At 47.7% G+C, this 26,423-nt stretch overlaps 1 protein-coding gene across 2 annotated transcripts; it reads right to left on the bottom strand.

The window, feature by feature from the left end:
- Nucleotides 1-1,660: 1,660 nt before the first annotated feature.
- Nucleotides 1,661-24,831, bottom strand: TMEM255A (transmembrane protein 255A). Of its 2 annotated transcripts, none has more exons than XM_051788806.1 (9): nt 24,746-24,831; nt 19,663-19,805; nt 15,555-15,617; nt 11,082-11,171; nt 10,394-10,456; nt 9,373-9,461; nt 6,369-6,531; nt 4,937-5,080; nt 1,661-2,113 (listed from the first exon to the last, which is right to left on the bottom strand). In XM_051788806.1, exons 1-9 carry the CDS (start codon nt 24,795-24,797, stop codon nt 1,955-1,957), a joined length of 966 nt encoding a protein of 321 aa, XP_051644766.1. In that variant the 5' UTR covers nt 24,798-24,831; the 3' UTR covers nt 1,661-1,954. The 2 variants fall into 2 exon arrangements, with proteins under 2 accessions (XP_051644766.1, XP_051644757.1); XM_051788797.1 differs by lacking the exon at nt 24,746-24,831 and adding an exon at nt 24,078-24,199.
- Nucleotides 24,832-26,423: the final 1,592 nt, after the last annotated feature.

The following is a 26,423-nucleotide window of genomic DNA, read 5'->3' as shown; positions in this document are numbered from 1 at the left end:
CAAGATTTAATTCAGTAAAATGTAATATAAAAGGGAGGATGCCCTAGTATATAAGTTTATTTTCAGTATGCAAATTTATAGGAGCTGCACTTCAACAAACCAAATGTGACCAGGATATGTTTTGCATACACTACTGCTTTAAATCCTATAAGTTGTATTCCTTTCTCCAGCTGTTTAGTTCCCCTTCTTACTGGAGAAAAGTTACACTTGCTTCTGGATAAACAATATTATCCTTTAATATACTAACATACTGATTAGTATTTGACAGTGGAAATGATAAGGTTAACACAGAGTCTAGCCTAAAGGCTTTGCAAATGCATAGGATTAAAAACAGCATTATAAAGTGTGGGTGTACTTTCAAAAGTGAGATCAGAGACTTCAGTGTTTTGTTTTCCATGTTGACAGCATTTTAATTGATTTTGATTTTTTTTTTAATAGATTAAAAGGAGATGCCACAATTTAAAATCCAGCTGGATTTTCCCCCACCCCACTAGCATATATTCCACTTTTTGATTCTGAAAGCCAGATTTAACCTCTTAAGTGCCTTTTGGTCTGCATCAGTTGCAAGTAAAGGTAGGCAACTGAGGATTAGAGTCAACAAACTGAGGCCAAGGAAATTAAATCTTTAGGAAATAAGTAGTAAAATGTCAATACATTATTTGTATCCCTGAAGTAAGCAGCTGAGAATGCTCAGGTTGAGCAGCTCAGATCTGAACACTGTCATCTGAAATCACTTCCTGGAGTAGAACCACACTTTACAGGTCAGTGTGTCACATATCAAAGCTGACCTTCTTTTGTTATGCAGGATGCATGCAAAATCTGCTTTAATCTAGATCAGTCAGCATAGTCATCAGCTGAAGATTAAATGAAAGTCACAACAGTAATTGCAAATTCCTCAGTTTCATCCTATATTACAGGGTGTTGAATTTTACTGTGTGAGACTTATGTCTTGGAGAACAAGTAGTGGATATTCCTTATGTGCAGCCCATAAAACAGCTACTAAAACAGTGCTTATTCAGGGAGCTGATTCAGTCCATTAAAAAAGTTAAAAGTACAAGCTTAAAAAAAAAATCCCAACCAAACAAAAGGGAAATAAATAAATACATTATGTTTTCACTGCACTGTTTCAGTGACTTGTGGACAGCTTCTGATGCTCTTTATAGGAATACAAGGGTGATTTAGGCAGTGCAACCACCCAAAATGCTTGACTTCAGCTTTACTTACACAGAATTCAGAGAGAGACAACTCCATTTCACCTTCCATTTCACTTGAAGAAGCATTCTGAAATAAAAACAGCTTGCCTATTAAAGATTCCCCCCCTCAAAAAAGCATTGTTCCAGTTATTTTGCTACAATCTACGAGACTATCCTAGGATGTTACCTCTTTTCAATAGGGTTGAAGTTTGAGACACTGTTGCAGTTCCCCCAAGATTTTTCCAGTGTGTAGGCTGTAACCAACAAGTGATGTGAGCCAAGTCCTGTGCCTCCCTGCCCAAAATCCCAGCAATTGGAGCCTGAAGGCCAAACAAAACCAGTGTCGAGTCACACTGTTTGCGAGCACCCTCACCTTAAACAGACTGACATTCTCTGGCTCCTATCGATCCTGGCTGCCCTTACTTCAGCTTGGCACAAGATGGAGTAAGGCAGACCAGAATCTGTCATCTGTGTTGGATCACTTTATTAAAAATCAAGGACTACATGAACCAAAGAGGCTGACATTTAGGTCACCTGCTACTCACCAACACTTTAAAACATCAGCAGTCTGTCCCCTCTGTCACAGGCCATTGTTGAACTTCTGAAACAAAGTCTCGCAAGAAAGAACAGTCCAATCTAATATTTGTATTTGCAATTCTGTTCTGTATCTATCCTCCTGCTGCCTCCCACAGTAAAATATAAATACAAAATGTTCACAATTATTTCGATGGCAAGCACTTTTGTCTTCTTTCCCACATTCTTTATGGTGTGTAAGGTGGTGGCTTTTCAAAAGGGGGAAAATACGGTGGCGAGTAACGAGGCGGCGCATTAGAGGCCCACATATAGCTGGGAGATGGCGACATGGACTGGGGGTCATCGGAGAGGCCAGAGGGAGTGGAGGCTGGAAACACGCTGGAATGCTGCAGAGACAGCAAGAAGGCTGTAATGTAACCACTTCATAATGTCAAGGACCTCAGCAAAGTGATACTTGATTACCAAGCAATTCAAAATTAACAGTGCAAGGTTCACCTCTGCAAAATGTGTACATACAAATAACAATTCTGCTATTTCCACTTGTGCCTCTGCTGGGTTTGGCTGTGAAAGAGTTAATTTTCTTCATAGCAGCTGGTAGGGGGCTGTGGTTTGGATTTCCGCTGGAAACAGTGTTGATAATTCAGGGATGTTTCCCTTATCACGGAGCAGCATTTACCCAGAGCCAAGGTCTTTTCTGCTTCGCACCCCACCCCACCAGGGAGGAGGCTGGGGGGGCACAAAGAGCTGGGAGGGGACACAGCTGGGACAGCTGATCCCAACTGACCCAAGGGATATCCCAGACCATGTGGCTTCATGCTTTGCTTGTGCACGTGGCCTTTCCTTTACTGTCCCACGAATTTTCTCACTTTTGATTCTCTCCCTGATCCCCCCCACCCCATCTGTGTGGGGCACAACTGGTTGAGGTCAAACCACAACAACTCTTCTGGCCACTAATACACGGTGGGTTTGCCCCAGACAGCCGTGGTGCCCCTGTGCTGCTGTTTTCCACCTGGCCCACCTGAACAGGCCACCTGCAGAGCAAACAGTGTTTGGTGGTGCCTGGACACACCAGCAAACACTGGGGCAGAGCCCAGGCACCACACACCCCTCCACCACCCTTTAGCTGTGGCACAAACTGAAATCCCAAATGTTCCTGGCTTAAGGCCCTGGCAAGTGGGAGGAGGATTTGCACTGCACTGTCAGGGGCATGGGAGTGCCCATGGGAAGATGGCATTAATTCCTCCTTCAACAGAGGGTGAAAGGCAGAGAAGGTCAACGCTCGCCTGCACTCTCCTGTCAGAGACAAACGTGGCTCAGGGCCTGTGGAAGTCAAAACTCTGAGGCTTTCTCACCCAATTGCCCCCAACCAAGAACACAATGAGGAGTAAGATGGCACTGCTTCCACCAGGACCTTTTCCTACTGCCCAGTTCCCATCACAGCCCCCTGCAAAGGCCTGGTGCCTTCCTCACCACTGGAGGAGTGTGGAGTGTCATTAGCGATGGCACAAGTAGTGGCTGCTGCAACACCCACCAGCTCTCCCAAAAACCAGAGAGCTGGGTCTGCCATTTTAGATTTGTGTGTGAAAGCTCTTGCAGGGGCACAGGCTTCCTCAGAAATTCTGGAATAGTGCTGGTTTTTTTCCTGTGAAGGAAAAAAACATCTGTGGGATGAGTGGGAAGCACTCTTGCACCAGAGCTAATGCATCCTCTGAAAGGAATTTGAGAGGCAATGCTGGGCCTGCTCTGTCTGCTGCAGGATGGCAGAGAAGAGGGTGTCAGGGTGGTACAGTCACTGCTTGGAGCAGAGCAGGGTTCAAGGCAAGAGAGTCTCCACAGCCAGAGGCTCAGCTAAGGCTCTCATGCAGGCCCTCAAGTTTCCTGGAAGATACACAAAGCGCAGACTTGGAATTGCATCTCAAAGAGAGACTTGGCTATATTAAATTTAGATTACCTGAATTTATGCCCAGCTTTTGTGCTGACTCCTAAGCCAACACCTGTGCTCACAGCACTGAGACCCAGAGACTTTGATCCGTCCAGCTGAGCTCTAAGTGTTAGCAGAGCCCAGCAGTACTTCCAGATAAAAAGCAGGAAAATCCACCCATGCTGAGCTCTCTGCAGGTACTGGGGCTACTGTACTGACAAATCCTGAGTCTGACAGCACTTAGAACTGCTGAGAAGCTGAGAAGAGGACTTTGCAGACAAGCTTGGTTTGGTATGCACTGATGTTGGCATTTTTGTAAGTGATACAATGCCAGTGACTGTCCCAGGTTTCATTAATCTCAAAAATGCATCACAAATCTGTATACATAAATCCTAGAAATTGTGATATAAGTATTCAAGCATACCTAGGAAGCCCTGACAGCAGTGTTGTCTAGTGCCACTAGCAGTAAAACCAGAAAAGTTTAGATTTAACTCTTATGCATGGCTCTGATGAGGGAGATGGTGGCTACCACAGAGCACACCTCTTAGCTGATTTCTAAGACCTTAACCTTTTGTTAATAAAAAAAAGTCTTCAGCCCTGATGGTTGCAAAGAAAATGTATGATGTGTTATCATCACCACTGTGGTAACATCCACTTGACAAAGGAGCTGAGGAGGAAATGTCCTCATCTGCTTCACCAGTGAGAGCTGAAAGCTTCATGTGAACACACCACTTCCAACAGCACAGCTCCATAATTCAAAGAGGAAGGGATGCATTACAGCAGAGGTGCTGTTTGCAGAGACCACCCTTAGACTAGCTGAACCATGTGGAAAGAAACCACACGATAGCTTTTGAGGCATCATGTCTCTTCAGGAGCTCAAATAGCTTGTTTCCAAAAGCTCATCTGTTTCTCTCAGACACAGTAGTTGGCCCAATAAAATCTAGCACCTGAACACCTGGCTTTGCCTCTCTCCTCAGAACACTGCAGTGCCAGAGGCAATGCCTATTTTTCATGTGGCCTCTACTAGTGAGAGGTGGGGAAGGCAGGTAGGCAGCAGGTTCTGTTGCCCTCACTTCAAAGACAGCTTTCAGGAAAATACTGCCTTAGTAAGAGAGAGCACTACCAAGGACTTAGTCTTTCCTACCTAGTAGGAAAGATTGGATATGTTCTGCAGGAACAAGAAAATTAAACTGTGTGAATGATGGGAAGGCAGGTCTCCAGAGTCCTGCAGGACTGGCTGGATTTAACCTTGCTGCTAAACAAGAAAACATCCTGTAACATTCCCCACCTGAAAGTCATATGCAGAGTAGGGAGGCAGGTGAGGAGTGCTGTGGTAGTAGGTGTTGTAAGATGTCACTTGTGGCCTTGAGTAGTAGGTCACTGAAGGGTGTGCATTTTCAACCGTACAGTTCAGCGTAGGGAGGGAAGGAGTCTGTTAAAACAAAAAGAAGAGAATTTCAGGCTGCTAACCAAGTCATGGAAAGCTGACAGCTGAATGAAAGCAGAAATGATTTAGAGGAGCACTGTGTGTCTTTAGACCTCAATTCTGTTGAATTAGCAACTGGCAATCCAGTTCCCTCTCAGGGCAGCAGCTAAGTCCCAAGGTCATTTCATTCATCACCCACTCATTGCTTCCTCTCAGATGCCACAGAACAAGCTGGTAATAGCCCAGTGCACACCAGCACTCAGACAAAACAGATTTGCATCTTCACAAGTAGGAGAAATGACCCATTAATTCTGATTACTCTGTTATTCAGTGCATTTTGAGATATTTCAAATCCTCTTGTACTGCTGTTCACAGACACTTCTATGCATCTTTTTTTTTGCAGAGGTTTAGAGGCTCTCTGGTGTGGATCAAATCTCAAAGGGCTCCAATGCACAGCTGGGAATGTGTCTCCTATTTTATTTGGGAAGATACTGGTGAGTCTGAAAAGAGTTCAGAGTTCTGCAATACGGCACCCTTAGTGCAGGGTCCAAGATTTCTTTGTAAGAAAAATGTATAGCCAGGACAACAAATGCTCTTTTTCTGTGTGTCTCATTTTGTATTTTTCCAAATGAGTCACAAGAGACTGAAAAAACCCCAAGTGTATCTGCTGAATGTTCAGCTCTCCCCACTGATTTGTGCTTTCAGAACAAAACTGTATGGAAGGTAGCTTGGTCAAGTGAGGGTATTTCAAAGCTCATGTTGTCAGAACAGCATTTTCTCCATTATCTGAAGTTTGGTTTTGATCCCCAGTTCACCCTTCCAGATTCCACACCATGAAGAAACCAGATGGAGAGTTTCAGCCTAACACAGCTGCTTTAACAGTCTGTAAAGCTCAGAACCCTACTACTGCTATAAAATCAACAATTCATGAGCAACCACCACACATTTCCTTGTAGAATGAGAACGCTATGAAAAGAAGATCAATTTTTAAGAAAGAGCTTATTTTCATTCATCCTGGTATTGCCAACACCTCTGAGAAGGTTCCTTTTGAAAATACAACCTCCTAATTCTGTTCATCTTTTCTAACTGTGCTCAGGTGGTGACTTGAGATCAGAAAGTGAATCACTTCCACTTTCCCCTCACAGTTATTTCCTGCCCTCCTTTTCATCCTGATTGCAGTGATGCATAGATAATTTGCATGGAAATACTAATAGCTGTTCTCATGATTATTTTTAAAAGGCAATTTGCCTGAGTTTTTCTGCCTTAATATACAGAGAAATTGATACCCTCTTACCATGTCTTTAAAGCCTCCAAGGATTGCTGCTGTAATGATCCCCAGGAATAGCCCCACTATGTTCAGAATTGTTGCTGACCAGAGCAAGTGGTAAAGGTGGATGATGTCCTGGCAGCTGCTGACATCAATGTATTCATAGTAGCCTCCAGAAATCTCCACTCTGCTAGATTAGGAAAGAAAAACAATAATGATAAAAAAACTGCACCACGCATCGAAAACCTGAGTACTTCTGCTGGACAGTAAAATGCATTCTGTAATTCAATGACAGCCTGGACCTGACTACCAAGGGAGTGGTAGATCCCACACTTGTGCCATCCAAGATCTCCCTGCACAATGACAGCAGAAGACTGATGTGCTCTGAAACAAGCAAGGCCTGCAAACACCCAAATATCCTTGAGTCTGAATCTGCCGGTTATTTCTATCATCTGAAATCTCCAGAGGTCCTGCAGGCTTCCCAAGGACAAAGCAGTCTCTAAAACAGCCTGGCACCCTGGCAGGGAAAGGTCTTTCTGCTTGCATTTTTAAGCTTTTCCACATGCAGAAAAGAGATAGAGAAAACTTGGTGGGATCCAGCGAGGTCATTATTCTAGAAAAGGAAAAGCAGCTCCTGCAACACGTGGGCTGGAGTCTTGCAGCGGGATTGTAGGGATAGGTACAAGTTTGGAAGAATTTGTGATGGAAAGCTAGAACTTGATTTCACTTAGGAAGACTGCAAAATGCCTTCTAAAACGGGTTAGATGTTCTTTTTTTCCTTCCTTCTGCATTTCAGAAAGCTGCAGGGAGAAGCTGTGAGCAAGCTATCTCCCAGGTATGCAGAGAGATAACACGGGTTTTGCAGATGTGTACAAGGCCTCCTCTGGACAGAGAGGGTGGGGGAAGAGAGAGAAGATACAAAGAGCCTTGGAGAAGGCAGGGCATTGCCTTTTTCCCCTGGGGGCCCAGTGCGCAGCATCATTAATAAATGGTCCTTGCATCTGAAATAAACCCTTTCTTTAATCCTTCCACTGCCTTGGCATATGCAGGGAAGAATACCTGCATACATTTTACCTTACAGGGATTCTTCAGGAATGACTTCTCTCTGCCTGCTGGGCAGGACACAGGCTGGCCTTCAGCATAACATACCAGATGTAGTGGGCTACAGCAAATTCCCCTTCAGAAAACATATTTATCAGGGACAGACAATATTAAGAGCTTATGAATGACTTGTCTCTCAGCTCACATACAGAGTTAGGCTCAAACTGCACAAGGGCTTTGAGGAAATGGGAAAGAACAGGCTCATACTGAAGGTCAAGAAGCAGGAGATCCAGGCTCAGGTCCCCAACAGACTCTGCAAGGCCTTCAGGACCTGTCCCCTTTCACAAGAGCCATGCTCCTTCCCTCATTACTCAACTTTGACTTCTCTCCTTTCCTTTTTCCGTATTTCATTGTAGCAGGCCACTGCAGGAGACACTGCAACAAGGAGACAGGGCTTTCAAGCATAAGCACAGGTCACAAAAACCTGCACGTTGCTGGCACGACCTCCGTGTGACCCCGAGCACACACCGTGACCGCCTCCAACAACACAACCTGCATGTGCTGCTGGCAAGAGCTTGTTCCTATGGAGATGTGTCAGAGTGCAGAGCTCTCAGCCAGCCTTGGTGCACTGAGGAGAACATTCTGCACTGTTCAGAGACATACAGCATGTACTTATCCAAGGGAAGGGGCTCATCCTCTGCTGCCACAGCCAGACATCAGGAGGGATGCAAGACTGCCATCACTTTTTCTGCATTTTCCATCCTTTACATGTGCACTAACCGGTCTTGAAGGTCCATGCCTTTCTTAATGAGATCCCAAAAGAACCAGCACCTCCTCAGTGAAGGATATTTTTGTGGTGTTAAGCAAGATTAAGATGGTAACAACTAGTATCTTGTATCAAAGAGGAGAAAATGGGTCAGAGGCAGGACCCTGAACCAGCCTGCCTGGGGACAAAAAACCCCAAAACCCAAAGAAAGGGAAATACAGAAAAGTTTCAAGCTTTTCTATTCCAAACACTGTCTCTGTGAATCCCTCTCTTCAGCCAGTACAAAGGGATAATGTTCTGTAAATTGCTAAAGGAAGGTGTGAGCTTCGCCCCTCTGCAACGGCTTTCACAGACACAAAGTCCTACAAAGACCAGGGATCACTCCCAGCACAGGGAACCACCTACCCTCTCCCAACAGCAGCTTTTGATCTTCCTCCACCACAGTCAATGATTTAAGTGGGGGCCAGCCCAGCTAAGTACTGTGAGAAATGCTAAGCCTGGAACAGCCCTAGGCAAGAACGAGCACTAAAAAAATCAATTTATTAATTGCTTGCTGACACACATTAGAGACTCCACATGATATAAGCAGCACATGCTGTAAATGAAGCTGGCTTAGGCACAGTAGCCTGATCTAGCTGGTGTGATCACTCTGCAGTGGCTCTGGATTGGTAACCACCTTCTGACTCTTCATTGCACAGTGCTGATTCACCTTCCAACCCTCTGTGACCATAAACAATATTCAGAAATGGGCAGAGAGGTTTATGAACACCAGCCTGTGAACTCTCCTCCCTGTTGGCAGGGTGGGGAATGAAACGGTCACAAGGAGAGGAAGAACAGTGTCCCAGTTTTTACACCAATAACCATCTAAAACAAAATAAGACCCAGGGAACAAGCAGTGCCAACAGAGAAGGAAGGTGACACTCAGTAGGGGGGGAAACTGGGGAGGACACCAAGCACAAAAGCAATGGAAACTCCTGTCCTCTTCATTTTTCCAGCTGGGCTGGCCCAGAGCATGCTCACCCACAGCTGGGATGGCTTTGGTGTGTTCACACACCCCTTTATTTGCTTAGCTTTTGTCTGGGACTCCTGGTGGCTGGTAACCACAGCTTAAGATCCCTTCCCACAACAACTGTCATTAACCGATACTGTCCTGGCCTGCCAGACACCTGCAAGGCAGACACCTGCTTGCCCTTCCCACGGCCAGGAATGGCATTTTTGGCTTACTTCCCACAGTTGTACAGGTCACAGCAGAAGCAGGTATTGGTTTTTATTTTTGGTGTGCAGGGGGCACGGCGTTGTGGGTGACAGATCGCCTGTGTGAACACAGAGAAAAATACATAAAGCATATTGGGACATCCTCAAACAGTTTCTGCTGCTATTTGGCTTGCTCTACATGTAGATTTTGCACTAATCTCCAGATTAGCCCCAGGCAGATTTTTCTTTCCTTATCTTGCTCCTGCAAAGTCCACAGTTACTGGAATAAAGATGTACTAGACTAGAACAGACCAGCATTTCCTTTCACAGTGGGGAACTCACAGACAAGCCCACGCCTGCATAGGAAGGGGGTTTGCAGCTCTTACAGGCAGCCGAGGTGTTGCTGAACGAACACAGCTCACCACACAGCAACAGAGCTGCCAACAGCACGGTACAAACTGAGAGCAAGAATTCCATACTGGTGCATAACTGACCAAAGTGGTCATTGTCTGCCCATGGGTGGTAACACCCAAGCTCACATGGACAGGCTTTGGCCTGAAAAGAGAGTGGACCCCAGCAATGCTGCTGAGTAGTACTTAACTTTGCACCTCAAGCAGGCATTCTAATTTGGAATATAGTGGTTATTCAAAACTACTTGGGAACTTGGGAGCCCTGAGAGGCTTTTCTTTGGAGAATACAACAGCAGGGGTGCAGAGGCTCGTACATGTTGCTCAAACCCACAGAAATTACAGCTGTCTGAACTCTTAACCCACACCCTAATCCCATAATGAATGCACAGCTGAAGATCTAGAGAAACTGGTGTATTTTCCTATCCCCCATCCCCTCCTCTCCACCTGCTCCTTCACTAATGAGGCAGTACCAAGCATGGAGGAATTCACCTCCTTGAGTCCTCCCACCCCAGGCCCAGCCTCCCACCCCCTCCTCACTTTTCAGACCTCCAGGACACTGGAGCAGACTCCTGGCAGCAGGTTCCTCCACCTGCACCATGAAGCTGCCCGTTCAGAGCCAGCAGAGCCAAACCTGCTCTCACCTCAGGCGGGGTCGTGCTCTTGGAGTAGTACTGACATCGCCCCGCGTACAGCGGCCTCAGGTCCTGCCGGGGAAAGGCACCAGGATCAGTACTGCAGCTAAACCAAAAAGACCACCTAAAGGGGCTGGGGAAACTTAGAGACTGTTTTGTACCATCCCAGCCATGGCACCCCCCACCCCAACTTGCCACTGCACTAGTGATTGGTCGTGACAGCAGCAGCTCATCCTTTTTTTAAGTCACTAAATGGAAACTGAGAACAACTGTTTCCTGTTTATACTCTAATGCTTTAATGAGCTTTGTATCAAATTGCTTCATTCTACTACAACATTCAGTGGTTGACTCTGCATTAAGAACTACCTCTGCCTACATTTAAAACAAAATAGATGTTACTGGTCATATTTTATCCCTTGGTGATAGCTGTAATTCACATTACATCTTAAGAGTTGTGAGACTCAGTAAACACATAAAGCACACACACAAAAATTTTAAGATCTCAATTCTTCATGCTAATTTAAAAATATTTTTTAAAAAAGATACATTTTTCTAAAGCTTATGATTTGAAACAGCATTCAGCACATGGTGTATATTTGCAGGGTTTGATGTGTCCCGATACAGGACTGCAGACACCATCACTTGCTTTCCTAGAGTAAAAGCATTGCAGGACCTGTGTTTTCCTGGAAGCACTTACTATGTGTCTGGCAGCAAAGACACCGTCTACTATGGCACAGCAGAACGCAGCAATGACACCAAAGCTGATGAAGACGATCGATGCAACCAGCTGAGAAAGGAAAACAAAGCAAAGTATCACCTGCCTCTCCACAACCAAGTGATTTGTGCCCTCTCCACAAGGATACCTAAACCACAGTCAATAAGCCCTCAAGCAATCAATGACCCCAATGTTTGCCTGGGCTGCACAGCCTGCTCTCACTGCTGGCAAAGCGGCAGGAGCGGCAGCACTGTGCCAGACTGGTTCTCTGGGCACTTGAGATAGTAAGGCAGGTTTTTCCATGACTCCAAAAGGCTAAACTTAGGCTGAGGATACACCTCCTCTTCTGGCTGCTGCTGTCCTTAACTCTTCCCTAACACAATCCAGAAGGATCCTATGTGTATTTTTAAAGTACCTGAGGATTTTTAGGTTAATCACACTGGTTTTACCTAGATCTCCCTAAGCGAAAACAGGCCTTCCTCCAGGAACATCCATGTGCAGAACAGGTCAGCTTGAGAAACGAGTGGGGATGCAGGAGGGCTTGCTTGGGACAGTGGAAATGGTCCCTGTACAATTGCTGACTTCACTTAGCTTCAAAATGAGAGAAAATAAAATGGTTTTCTAGATGAGGCAAGTATTCAAGGCATAGACATAAAACCTGCAGCAGCAGATGGAGCAGACTGTGAAATGATCCCAGTGACCACATGAACACATCACAGCCACTAGGCTGCTATGGAATATTAGATGCTGTGCCACAAACTACTTGCAGATGGCAGCAGGTGACAAGTTTTCCAGGATCAGATCCTACACTGGGACCTTGGTTCTGTCAGCTGTAAACACCTGCATTTCCTCCCCACTCAGCCCCAGCATCTCCACATTTGGATCCCAACTCACATTATCCATCACAGTCACCCTGTTTCACAACCAAACCAGTGAAATTACACAAGGGGAGAAGGTGCAGCTTCTCACAGTCTCAGTGGAAGAATGGGGCTTATGGCTTAGGTTATTTTGTAGCAAGTTTGGTTTTCCTCTGTACTGTCCTTTTTTTTCATACATACATGAAAGAGGATATTTTCCCTAAATAGCATGAGCCTTGGAGATGGGAAGTGAGCCAAACACTAAATATATACAATTAGGGTATTTGTTGGTCATGCTTGCTTGCAGATAGGAGCTGCTAATATGGTTGTTTAAAATAAATACAAGGTTAATGATGATACTTTCATAACAGCCCTACCAAGAGATAAGGATCTAATGCTAGAAATGGGTTTGCTCACTTTATTTACAGAGTTTCCTCTCTCTCAGCTGGAGAAAGAAAAGCCTGAAAACCAAACACCGAGAATTTATGATAAAGAAAAATCAAACAGCAAATAGAAATATACAAATTAATTTTTAAAAATCTCAGTTTTCAACTTGCCACTAAGATCTTTGATTTGGGCTTAATACTGTTACTGTAGCAAGCAGAAGCCCCTCTCAAGAGCTGAGTGATATTCTTGATTGGTCTTCACTCACCTAACTCTTGATGAAGTCAGCCACACCAAGTAGCACTCAGACAAGAAAAGACAAACTGGGTTTGGACAGTGCAGGAACCAGGAAGCAGGAGTGTCCTGGGCTGAGGATCCCTTTAGGTGAGGGTACAGCCACTCATGGGCTGTGAAGCTGTTGGTTCTCACTTTTCCCTGGCCTGGATGACTGTCATAAAGGCACGTAAACCCCTGACTCCTTGTAAACCCCTGACTCCTTGTAAACCCCTGACTCCTTGTAAACCCCTGACTCCTCAGCTGAAAACTGCTGAGTGGGCAGCTGGGCTGGGCCAGAGCTGCCTGCAGGGCGGGCATCCCTGGGGGGACGAGAGCTCTCCTTTCCTCTGGCAAGTGGGAAGTGCAGATGTATGGCATGGCAGTCAATATGCTTGGGTGGGAAAAAACAGAGAGGTCTATTCCTGAAGGCAGGCAGGAGAGAAGTGAGGAGTGAGTGCTGCTTCAGCTTAGCTCTCCCTGCTCACTCGACTCCTCACGCTCCCCAGTCACCTGACGGACAGAAACACACACGAGAACACGGCTGCAGAAGTTGCTTTTAGCTTTTTCTGCCACCAGCTGCGTAACAAGCCAGACCCAGACTGCCTTTTAGCAAACTAGGACACTGGGGAAGCTCACAGGAGATAAAAAAAAATAAATCCTGCGCTGCCAGTGGCATTATGGAAACATGTAATGGACAAAGCTGCCCCTGGGCAAGGAGGAGGTGTGACTAAAGCACAGGGGCAGTAAGTGACAGCTACTGCATGTCCTCTCTGCGGTCAGAGCAGAGACACGCTCCTGCCGGCCGAGGCAGCAGTGACGCAATCCCTGCAGAGCTGGGTCATGTGTGCTTTTTAGGACACAAAATGATAGAGATGAAAAGAACAAACACAGGCTACCCAGGGCTCTTCAGAATAACCAAATAGTCAAGTCAGAGCCATGCTGGCACTCGTGGGCACTCCTGTGAAGGGTCCAGGACTGGCACAACATGGTCATTGCTCAACCAGACGCTGACATGCTGCTAATACATGATGAGCAAGAGGCTGAAACCCCACTAGGACAGAAAGAACAGGACATGTTGCTCTTACAGAGCCAGGGTGAAAACAACAAAAAATATCCACTGGGAAACTCACCTCCCCTGCACCCTGTCTGACTGTGGGAAAGGCAGATGTCCTCTCCTGCAGGGTCTGCCTCACCCTCTCCCTCTGGCTCAGCAGGGAGCCTGCTATTTGCAAAGCAAAGGCTAAGGCAGCACAGCCGAGCTTCTGGATTTGGACAGGCAGGAATTTCTCCCATTTCCCCCTGCAGTTTGGCCACCACGCCTTAGCCTCGGTCAGCAGCACACCCTGCTAATCTGACCCCTGGGGACCCTCCCAGAGGCAGCTCCATCCCTGCAGAAGCAGCAGCAGCCCAGTGGGACAGGCTGCAGGGACAGCACCACCTCCCTCAGCCCTCTGCTGCCTCACACCAGAAGGCTGGAGAGATCTTGCTGCCAGAGCATGGGGAAAACACCGGGGAGGGGGACTGCAGCCACTCTCTTGGGAGAGCCCAGCTAAGGCAGGAGACAGATCTGCCCACAGGGTGCTCCAGGAGCTGGACTGCTCCTCCCCACGTGCTACTTCTGGCCAGCCATGTGTGGGCAAGCAGAGGAAATAGGCTTGGAAAGATTGAGCTCGACAGCCCGCCAGGACAGTATTGGGTACCAACTTCTACTGATCTTTCTCTACCCCCACCTTTTGCTAAATTCTCCAAAAAGCCTTCCCCCTGCCCTAAGCCCTGTTACTGATGTCTCCAAGCACTACAGCCCCTACCTCCAGGCACGGGCATCAAGGTGTGGAGTTTGTGAAACAGCATCTGCAAGATGCCATCAGAGACCCAGACAAGTCCACAGGTGTCCTGTGGCAAGCCAAGTGTCCTGTGCTTGCCAAGAGGGGTAATCTGAGCCAGCTCCATCCCCAATCCACAGAGAGACCCCCTCCCACCCCAGCACAAGCTCAGTTGTGATCTCATCTCCCCTGGTTTGTGCTATCTGCATGTTCACTGCCCACCTGCTCTCTTCTGAATGTTGCTCCCAGCCCCAGCACACAAAACCCTCCTTGCAGCACGAGGAGGGAACCCGAGAGCACTGGGGGCTGCACACCTGGTCTAGCCAGCACCTCCTGTGTTTCTGAGGTCCCCAACTGCTGCTCTATAGTATGCAAAGTTTCTTGGTTTTCCTTCTCACTGGAAGAGGTGTTTGGAAACAGGAACCAGCAACAAGTGTGTTAATCAGCAGTGCTGGAGAGATTGGCTGCTTTTCAGTTACACCAGTCTTCGTGCTTTTTGTCATGATGATATCTCAAGTGACTTACTCTGTAGACATTTGTAGAGCAGACAGCTCTGAGCACTCCTGTCTTCAGGAAGGACTTTCTGCTGGGCTCTCTAGGGGATTTCACCTCCAGACTGGCTGTTACACCAACTGCTTGATCTTCTCCTCTAACCATTGCTTAGAATAGAAAGTGGCCAAAAGCAATTCTTCTAGAGTTCTGGGCTTCAAAGTATTTATTTTAGAAGATTTAAAATAACTATATTATTTTTATCTTATTTACCATATTATGTATCACATACTGAGACAGCTCAAAAGAAAAAGCCCTGGGCATGAGCCTGTGAAGCACTGACTATCCTGAAAACTCCAAATGCCCAATTTCATGCTCTTTAAAAAAATCCCACCAAGTTCAGTGAAACTGTGTATAGTCACTTTGTGCTTCCTTGAGCATTTCTTTTTTTTAATTTAAAAATAGCAGAGTTAACAGCCTTGTTCTCCTGGGCTGCCAGAAACCATCTCTAGTTCTCAAGAGGTATGCAATACTACCCTGGAAGAGTTAGGAAAACCAATAATACTATTTACATACAATACTTGAGTTACTGTCATTTTTTAGAGAAGTTTCTATAAAGAACTTACCATTTGCCTTTTGTTTTCTATCAAGTTTGATCCGATTATTCCAAGAAACGACCCAAAACCAAGCTGAAAAACAATGTATTGTTAGCATTTAGATCAGGATGATACCCAACATATTTTGTATACAGACAGAACACATTTAAATCCAGAAGCAGCAAGAGAACATACTGTGGATGTGTGAGCACTCTTCCTTAGCAAGAAACCAGTGGAGTCTCACTAGCAGGAACTATCAGGTGTATCCCACATATGGCACTAAAAGCGTGTGTAGAAACCAAAAGGATGAGTTCTGAATTCCATCCCCGCCCCAGTGATGCTGAGTAATGGCTGGTGGATGAGGATATGCATTGCTGTCTTGGAACAACCCTACCAACACTCAGGACTCTCCAGATGCAAAGCTTGCAGGACCACGGCACTAACATCTGCAGGACCAGGTTCTGTAGCCTCACCGAGCCTGTGAGCAATCACCTCAGTTTTTAACTCAGAGACTTTCTTGATGCGAAGTATGAAATAAGGGAGATTTATACTTGAGAAGATTTAGCAGCTTTCTGCCTTCTCCTACTCCTCCCTCATTTCCAGGGGTGAGGATGCATTCACCAGGGTCTTCTACCAGAAGAGCTCACGCCAACCCAGCCAACAGAACAAGCTACTGCAGCAAAAGCATCTTTTCTTGCTGCCATAACTGACAACACTTATTTCAGCTCAGTGAAGTCATCCAGGAGTGTGATTTTCCACCTCCTTTCTCCACAACCTTAAGCTATTTAGCTACACTAAGGAGAAGTTTCCAGGACAGAGCACACCTCAGCCAGGCCAGAAACAGGGACTTCAAGGAGGAACCACAGACTACAAGGGGAGATGCAGAAGTACTTCTGTGTCACGCCAAGAAAGGTCTCTGGTTGGTCTAGAGCACATCCATCTCCACTTCCATGGGTCGGCAAAATGAGAAATGCCAGAAAAGTCCTACAGTTGGACCTGTCATATTAAGCAGGTGCAAATCCAGACAACAGACCAAGGGACAGTGAAGATCTGGGTGAGAACACCCAATAACTGGCCAACTCCCCAGGAAGCAGAACAAAGCATGAGACAAACTGCAGTGATTCAAGAATGAGCCAACCAACTTGGAATCGATATTTTAAGAGCCAGGAATAGAAAACAAAGAGTTAATAAGCCAAATACTTTCAGGTAGAGGCATATACAGAGATTAAAAGACACAAATGTGATGAAAAGTTGGTCTTAAATCTTCTTCTGCCCTGCTTAAGCCCAGTAACCTTTGGTGCAGTGCCGTGGGCAGCAAGAGCAGCTGGCTCAAACAGCAGGGCTTAAAGCAGAGCAGCTGATCAGGCAACACACACCCAAGGCAAATGCTCAAGAAAAATGTTTTGTGCCCTTTGAGCTTTATCCATAAGAGAAATATCCACTTGGTCTTTCAGAGCAGCTTCAAATCAAAAGGTGAAATACCTCAGATAATCTCAGGTAATTCAAAAAGAAGAAATTACAGCAAGTCTGTACATCCAACAGGTGAAGACCAAATAAATCCGTGGATTCTCCTTAACAGGAATTCTCATTGCATTAATGGAAAAACTACTCATTCTTCTATGGATGGGACAAAGAGATCTTAGGAATCTGCATCAACTGCATCATTAATTTGCTGATGGATGTGATGCCTTGGGATGCCTGTTTGAAAGAAGGACAGGACACAAAATGAATGCACTTTTCCAGCCCGAAGCCAACATCCTTGGCAAGGAACCACTACAGAAGAGGTTTGCCAGTGAAAGCATAAGAAAGGTCAGTCACTTACACAGATTCTGGAAGCTGTTGTAACTTGGAGACAACACACATATCTCACAGTCTCACTTCACAAGGGTGCTTGCCCTGTGCACCTGATCATTACTCTTGTCTGCTGAGCACCACTGCTATATTCCAGGCTTCTCTGTCCCAGCTCAGTCATCCAGGTACAGGTGAGGACATTTCCCACAGAGACACAGCCAGGGTGCTCACTGATGTAGTCATGAAAGTTGGGTGGTCATGGAGGAGGGTGAGGGCAGCCTGTCTACAGGACATGTCACTGCACCCTCTAATTCAGCTTCTCCAGTTGTACCAATGAGGAACTGAGTTGTTTTGGGAAAAAACTAACCTCAAACCCTCAAAAAACCCAACCAAACAAAATCCCACTCGTGTGGATGGTCTCCAGTGCCCGGTTCTGCCCTTCCTTGGAAGAAGAGGCCTGGGAAGACAATCCCCTGCATTAGACATCACTTCTTTGCATGTCCCCTCCTCCACAAGAGGTGTTTGCCCAAGGAACACAAGCTGAAGGAGCACAGAACAGTGCATGAGGTGTGGCAGTGATGAGACTTCTGGCTCTGTGTTTTCCTTACCTTACCTACCAACACAGGGCACTCAGGGTATGACTAACAGTGCACAGAATCCCTGAGGGAAATGCACACAGGCCTAACAGCAGTGTGAGGTTCTGGATGACAAGAGCTGCAAGGAGCTGCTTCTTCAGGGCTGTGGAAGTCACCTGCTTGGGGACAGCTCACTGAGTACTCATGCACCACAGCAAGCCCTTTTTCCCAGTAAAGGGAGAAAGCCCAGCTTGTTATGAAACATCAGCTATTTTAAGCACCTGCTGAAGCATCCAGCAGCACACTGGAATGTTTTCCTGTGCAGGCAGACAGGTGAGGTCATCACACATTACCATGCAGTGGATTAATGAACCGAGAGGCAGAATTTGGTGATAAACAGAAATTGCCAGGGTGCTTCTGAATAAAGTAACTCAGCGCCCTTCCCAAGTCCAGGAATTCATTAATTCCTTGGGTAGGCTAAGTCCTAAAAAAGCGTTAGTGATGCTGACGTTCCCAGTCCATAAATAGCACGGGAGATGTCAAGGGGACGTGAGCAACAGACTCAACCCATCTGCATCAGTCTGCAGGACCTGCTCTGAAGCACGAGGTTCAGCTCAGGCTGACAGGGTGTAGGCTAAGTGTGGAATGTTTGAAACCCTTCTCAACACCTTCCTTCTATGCTTCTCTTTAAAAAAGATCAGGCCTAAGTGCAGGAGTTACTGTGAGAAACCAGAAAACCTAAACAGAAGAGGCCCAACATAATCTGTAACAATGTTCCACACTAAGGGCTGTAAAGGGGCTTTCTTCAGCCATAGAGGAACTCGGTCACAGAGAAGTATAAAGCTCCCTGAGATCTGCAATGCATGGCAAATAAATCAAACAGCAATAAGTCAAGAACAAGCCTGGGGTTATCTAGACTGTTTCAAGCCTCCAAATCAGAAGTGCAGCACTCCACAGCTGTTAGACCAGAAACCTCTAGCTGGGCTACTAGCTACACTCAATATGCTAAGACACCCATTTTGTCTGCAGTTCAGTGCTTCTTTTTGAGCATATCTCAGACATGCACAGGAACAGACCAGGACTTGCTTTCCAGCTCGGGTTAGACCTTTGCTCATGCTGGGAGAGGCATGATGTACTTGTCCCTTATGCTTCTGCAGGAGGATATACATCTAATAGCAAGAAGGCTGGACACCAGTAGTCTTCTCTAAATTAAGCCATTTGAAGCTACAAGATTGTCCTTTCCCACTTTCAGCTGTTGATAACAAAACAGAAGAAATAGATGTGCTCGTGGCTTTGATATACACGCTCTCCTGGCAAACTGCCACAGCTCCTCATCCAGGGACTCCAAGTCATTAAACACTTTGGCAAGTGAACTTTATCACCACAAGTCACGTGAACAGTATTCCAAGACCTGGTCTCTCAACTGCTCTTGGCACCTGTGGTCCTTCTTTGCCTTACTTCTGCCTGGGCTGAATGTGATCTGTGCAAACAAAGAAGTTCTATGGTTCCTTCTACTGACATAAAACCTGCCATACCATTAGCTCAAAAGCATTAGTTATTACCTAAGCTCAGAGGAAGCTGCCATTTGGATGTGATTTTTGCATGGGAATGAGCAGCAGGTGCAAAATAATAATAAAACAAATAAATCAAATGGCAATGAAGTAACTGAGCAAAATATTCAGGACAAGAACACCCTTTATAACATTTGCAGCATTACAAGGGACTTTGTAGGCAATAAGTTTTCTAGACCTACCTAGGAGTTCTATACTTACAATAACCCCTGGGTAATAACCTCCAACAGTCACATTTTGGGTTCTTGTTGTAGCAGCTAGGCCCACCGTTAGAATTAATACTGACACAATGAGGAGAGTCACAGTTACGTAGAGGGAATTTCTTTTTCTTCTATTGAACGACCCTAAAAACACACACACACACAACAGAATTTGCTGATTTCATCTGGGGACAGTCACGACACCACAAATTTCTCCTCCCACCGCCAACCACATCATGGTGAATTTCCTTTCTTCCAGCTTGAGAATATTTTTGGGTTTGGCTGTCACTTTTCACCTTCACTAACATGCTTTATCAAGCATTACTAGGGCATCTGAATCCACATTTACTTATCATTGCTCTGACGTAGATGAAGAGAGCTTTAAGAACTGTAACTCTGCAAAGCTCATTTAGATACATCAGAGTCTCCCAGCCCCTCTGGCCTGGGGCAATTGAGCTAATGAGAAATATTCCCATTAGGCACTTACATATTTTCTGATCTATCTGCTTACATCAAGCTAAATAACCACACTGTATGCTGCTTGTTTTGAGGGGGGCAATCTTGGCTGTAATCATAAGGCATCCACGATTTTCCATGCAAATGAGACATCACCAGTAACAGCCACTCTCCTGTAGTGTCATCCCCTACTTTCAGCAAGGACCAGCTATTTTTACATGCTTGAATAATGAATTTGTGGATTAATAAAATTCATCTACAGCTGCCTGATGATGAGGTTTTTTTCTTTTATATATTTATAGATCTCCCCAAATGAACATAAATATAAAAGAGTGATTCCACCAGCCAAGAGGAAAGCTGGCTGCGACGTCACACTCAGCAACATCCTTAGGTGTGTTTGCTCAGCGTGTGCTCTGCCATCTTCATATCACTCTGTGGAACAATCCTTTTGATTATATTTCATATATTATGTAGACATACATATGTCCTACCAGCACCTGCAAGAGTGGCTGGTAGGACAATGGACTATAACAGCCCCCTGCCACACTCCCTGTGGGCTGCTGGGGCCATCCTGAATCCCATTCCCACAGCCTGGGGCTCTCCAGCGTGCCCGGGGAGCAGGTAAAGGTAATTCCCACCCCAGAGGCTCCCAAGCCATGTGCATGCTCCCAGCACTTCTCAGGGTATTTCAGAGAAGGGCAGGGAACATGTCCCAAGGGCAAGGAGCTGCTTTCACCATTGCTGAGTGTATTCCCTAAAGGAAACCACCTTGGGAATCCCCATCTGAGGTGTTCAAGGGCTCCCTGACAGCCTCTACATGGCTAGATAAAACACCTGCAGAAAGGCCAAGACTTGGCCAAGCCAAACACAACCTCCTTGTCCAAATTCTCCAGAAAGAAGAGCATAGAAGGCCTTGCTGGGAAGTTTCTGTCTCAGAGGTGTACACCCCAGGTGCCCACAAGCCCTTCCGTAGGGTTGTGCATATCTGCAGAGCAGACAGAGAGATCTTTTCACCCCAACAGTTACACCAATGCAGCCATATGGACACACACTGGTACAAATTATCTCCCTTCCTCCACAGGGACAGCTCTCCCCAGGGACAAGGGCAGCAGCTCCCCACTGCTCCTCCACACCCGCTCCAGCCTGATCCACCACTGTGCTGCTGGCAGGAGTGCTCCCTCTCCATGCTCTGGACTGGCACGGCTGCCATGGGCATGGGGCTGGATCATTTCACCCACATCAATCAGATGAGCTTGAAATCACAGACAACTCCTAAACTTGGGGCTTAAAAGCCCAACACAAGGAGATCACAGAATCGCAGAATGGGTAAGGCTGGAAAGGACCACTGGAGGTCATCTAGTCCAGCCTCCCTGCTCAAGCAGGCTCCCCTAGATGAAAGGCAAGAGAGGTTTGTAAAGAAAAGCACCATCCTTTCTGACTGACCAGTGTCTCTGGAAGGAAAGCTCTCCACCTGCAAACCTTCTTCTTGTGTCCCACAGCACAGCTCTGACTGCACCAGTGGAATGTCACTGGTTCTAAGAGCAAGGAGCCCGGCAACTAGTTAGTCCCTAGCTGAAATGAACAGCTACACAGTTACTAATTTCAAACAAAAAAAAAAATCAAATAACTACTAAAGAACCTTAAGATGCAGGCTGGTTCTTTTCTCAGTGATCCTTTGTTTTTCATGCCATGCTTTTACAGCCTGGGATAAAGGTACCCAACTGTTTGCTGCTTGTTGTATTTGGGGTTATTCTTTTTATTCTCCTAAATCTGCCAAATAAGTTAATAATATAAAATCTAGTCTTCTAAAGCATTCAAAATTCATCAAGATATTAAGCCTTTCTGTATGTACTACCTCCCAAATACTATCACTTGTGCCACACTGCAGTTCCAATGTAACCATTTAAATGCAAGTGTCCCATAAATTTCTTAAAATTCCATAGCACTGGGACCAAAATTTAGCTGAACAAAACTTCAAAACCTGGAGAGAAACTGCCACTTCCTACATAGATTAGTTCTGAAAGGAGAGAAAGAACGAACCCGTCTTGCTTCCACATGATTACCAAACTTCTGTTTACTGCTACAGTTTGGCTGGCAAATGAGCAGAGGGTAAACAAACCCAGCCATATGTTCCTTGCACAGCTCAAACCGTGCACGGTCGGGCTGTGTGGGTGTGCAGATGTTTGTGTGCCCTGCAAAACCACCCTGCAGAGCACGGCCCAGTGGGCACACGAGCACAAACCGGTGCTCCTGCGCTGCCCTCACAGTCACCACGAAAACACCTGCAAAATGCACCATTTGTCTCAAAACAGGAGTGTTTTTCAACAGCATTCCTGCAGAAAAACACCCTAAAAGAAGCAGTCTGAAACACTGTTTATGGATTCTGAACTTGTTTTTGCGCCACCATGTTTTCCACTCTTCGTTTCCACATCGTTTCCCTGGTCAGGAGTGGCAAACATCAAAATGCAACACAGAAGAGGAACAAAATGTTTCCCACTGGAAAATTTCTGAAAGCTTTTCAATATTCCTTATAAGATTAAATTAAAAAAAACAAAGCTTTTATTCCAAGTTCTGACAAAACCAACGATAGTCCTTTACCTTGCTATTGAAGAGAGATGTGAAACTGAAGAGATAATGTGATTACCTCCACTTTAGCTCTGCACTGGGACACTAATTACATTTTTTCTTTCTCTGAAAACACATTTTGCTACATGTGTAGAGAGAAAGTGGTTTTGTACTTCTATAAGGATGCCTGCAGCTGCTTCAGCATACATGGACTCATACTCAGTATCTCTGTTGACAGCTGCTGAAGGGCTGCCCTGGCAAAATCATCTCCCTCAACATTAATTTTTGCTGAAAGAATTCCCCATCACATCATTCTCCTCTTTGTTCCTGAGCTTGGTACAGCTCTGTAGACAGAAGCAGAGGTACAAGAGCTTTGCTATCTCTGCTTTTAAGAGATAGCAATAGCCTTTTCTCTGTGATTTATCCCAATTAGATACTTCAAAACTCACAGTGCTTACCACAGTGAGAGTATACAAGGTGGTCAGAAGCATTGCTTAACTCTGGGAGGGAGATGTAAAGACATTACTGCTATCCATAGTCTGGCTATTGCTTTTGCTAAAATGGCACTCCAAATGTGGACTGGTCTTAGAAATATCATTTTTATGTTAAGCATCAGAAACACCCTTTTATTATCCTTGCCATATATAAACCCACTCTAAAGACAAGGTTGTAGCAGGTTTTTGCAGATTACTTTAAAAGTTTGCAATAATGTATATCTTTGTACTGCCCTTGATTTACTTCTGTTTTTTTCCTGATTATTAGAAGAAAACAGACAAGATGGCACAGAAACAGCACCGACTTCTCCATCTTGTTCTTTGGGGGGGTGGAAAACCAGAAGGCGAAGAATAAGCGCAAAGTAGCCCAAGGAAGAAGCCAGCCTCAACTTTTACCCCGAGAGAACGACGGAGGGGGGCAGATGGCACCGAGCCTCCCTCTCCCCAGCCCCTCTCCTTTTATTCCATTTTTTCGGCTAAAACCGCGCCAGCGTGGGAGCGGTGACCCCACCGCCCCCCGACTGCGGGCCCGGCAGCGCACGGCCGGGGGGCTGCGGGGGCTGCGGGGGCTGCGTGGCTCGGGCCCCGCTCGGGCGGAGCGAGGGTGGGGGGATCGCAGCCCGCGCCCAGGGACGAGCCGTGCCCGGCCCCAGCAGCGGCCGCTCCGAAGGATGATGCTGCTGCTGCCGCCGCTGCGGGGCCGGGCAATGACCCGCCCGCGGGGGTCCCGCCGCAGCGGCCGCGGGGCCTGAGGGGACACACGGACCGTGCCCTGCGGCCGGACCCGCCCAGCGGGGGAGCGGCCCCAGCCCCGCAGCCCCGCCGGGTCCCCGCGCACCCCCGGCCCCGCACGGCCCCGCGCCCCCGGCCCCGCCCGGGGTGCCCCCGGCCCGGCACTCACCCACGGAGTCGGGCAGGGCCACGCCGCCCGGGCGCTGCTGAGTCAGGGACTGCCGCATGGTGCCGGTGCCGCCGCTCCCGCCGCAGCCGCGGGGCCACGGCGGCGGCCACAGCCCCGGCACCGGCTGCGCCGCGCCTGCGCAGTGGGGCGGGAACGAGCGGCGGGGCCGGCTCGGAACCGGGCAGCGCCGAGCAGGGACGAACCGAACCGAACTGCACCGAATGGAACCGAACTGCACCGAACTGCGCCGAACAGAACCGAACTGCACCGAACTGCGCCGAACAGAACCGAACTGCACCGAACTGCGCCGAACAGAACCGAACTGCACCGAATTGCACCGAACAGAACCGAACTGCGCCGAACAGAACCGAACTGCACCGAACAGAACCCAACTGCACCGAATTGCACCGAACAGAACCGAACTGCGCCGAACAGAACCGAACTGCGCCGAACAGAACCGAACTGCACCGCCCGCTGCACCCCCGGGTCCGCGGGGAGCGCTCGGGCACGGGCACGTCCTTCCCAAGTGACTGCCCGGAGCCGTCCCGCTGGAAACGGCGGAGCGACAGTACCCCAGGAGGGGCTGGGGAGGGAGGGACAGAGCTCCTGCCCCATCTCCGGAGGGGCAGAGGTGCTACCCCTTCTCCGGGAGGTCCCGCCGCACTCACCGGCAGCCCGGCCAGAGGGGCTCCCCGCCTCGCTGGTGTTGGCTCTCCCCATCTTTCTCCAGCCCCTTTACCTTCAGCAGCTCCCACCCCTCTCAAGCCCTGTTGCTCTGGGACATTCTGTCCTTCACCAAACACCTCCCTGGCACCTCTCTGTTACCCCGTCCTCCCCATGGCCCTCCTCCCTGCGGTGTGGGTGACAGTCCCGGGCAGGCACACGGCCACGGCCACCGGCCCAGTGTTTTGTTTCCCGGTGCTCTGAGACCTCCGCTCCGGTGGCGATGCCTGTTGCTGCCCTTGCCCTGTCCCATGGAGGCAGCAATCCTCTGCAATCTCCCTGAGTCTCTGGCCAAGGAGCTAGGACAGGCCCTTAACCTCTGTTTTCCATATCCTGTCTATAAAATGGGGATAAAAGCATCTTCCCAGCAGGCTTCATAATTGCTTGTAAATCACTTTAATGCCCTGGGCTGAAAGGTGCTAAGTACAAATCATATAATTGTTTCAAGCATATTTCATCAAGTTAAAAGAAACTAATCCTATCTGTGCTTAAAAAAAAAAAAAAAAAACACACAGCACACCACACTTTAACTGGATAAGAGCCTAATGACCAGCTTCTCCCAGGAGAAAAGGGAAAGTGTACACTGACAGCGGTGTGAGAGACAAGTTACAAATGCCCAGATCAATTAATGGCAAAGAACACATCACCTCCAGAGAAAACAGCAGTTATTCACCTCGGATGAACTAGAGGAGCCCTGAGCTCACTGCCTGTGTCCCACTGGACAGAGGGGCTGGCACTGGTCCCCTCCTGCTCAGTCACCCCCACTCTGTGACAGTGATGGAGGAGGCAGGTCTCAGTTCCCTCCTCCACTCCGTGCCAGGGCCGGGCTGAGCAGCAGCACAACTGCTGTGACAGGGTGTGTGTGCCCCCGGGGAGCTGCTGGTGCCCTACAATTGCCCAGGCCACGTTAAATCCCTGCATCCCATCCCAGCTCCTGAGCTTCAGGAAGGCAACCCTTGCCCCAAGGCGCCAGCCTGGCCAGGAGGTCCAGCTGTGAGCACAGCAGCCCGAGTGCCCTCCTGCCGGTGGGCTGGCTGCGGGCAGGCACCGGCACCGGTACTGAGCCAGCCCTGCCTGCAGGCCCAGCAGGCGTGTGCCAGCCCCGGCCAACTCAGCACAGACCAGGGCAGCTGCCAGACCTCTTTGTTTCCTGCTGTGCCCGTTTATTAGTGCAGCCGGTGAGGGCTTTCAGCCATGCTCAGGAGAGGAGAGGGAGAAGTGGTGCTTTGCCTGCTCGGACGGCACGGTGCAGCCCTGTGGGAGCCTGGGACAGATGTCCCTGTGCCTCCGGGCAGAGCCCCAGCCTAGGCAAGGCAGTCTTTCGCCACTGTTGAACAGGGCCTGGCTCTCTTGTGAAGGGAAAGGTCACTGGTCCCATTGGAATTGTGCCAATAAATGAGCTGGTGGATAGTGCCAAGCTCCTGCTGGGACAGACGTGTAAAACGAGCCCTGCTGTTCCTTGAGAGCTGTGTGGGCACAACCAGAGCTACCTGTCCCTGCCATTGCACCACTGGAGCTGTTCCAGGAGCAGGGCTCCAGCACACAGCCCCTGTGCCCCAGTGCTTCATCCTGTGCCTGTAATTCACTGATGGGTGAAAAATCTGACACCCCCCAGCCCCGGTC

Source organism: Manacus candei, unplaced genomic scaffold (genome assembly GCF_025592945.1).
Source record: "Manacus candei isolate 608988 ecotype Guabito, Panama unplaced genomic scaffold, ASM2559294v1 h1tg000003l, whole genome shotgun sequence".
Taxonomy (NCBI): Eukaryota; Metazoa; Chordata; class Aves; order Passeriformes; family Pipridae; genus Manacus; species Manacus candei.
The sequence above is the reverse complement of the archived record's forward strand: the minus strand, read 5'-3'. Positions and strand labels throughout refer to the sequence as shown.

Bases quoted from the DNA above. Each gene is read 5' to 3' on its own strand.
- TMEM255A (XM_051788797.1), bottom strand. From the start codon at position 24,135: ATGCGGCAGTCCCTGACTCAGCAGCGCCCGGGCGGCGTGGCCCTGCCC. The intron at 15,618-19,662 runs GTAAGTATAGAA...ATTGTTTTTCAG, and splicing joins GTTATTACCCAGGGGTTATT to CTTGGTTTTGGGTCGTTTCT. The intron at 5,081-6,368 runs GTAAGAGGGTAT...TTGTTTTAACAG, and splicing joins TTGGAGGCTTTAAAGACATG to ACTCCTTCCCTCCCTACGCT.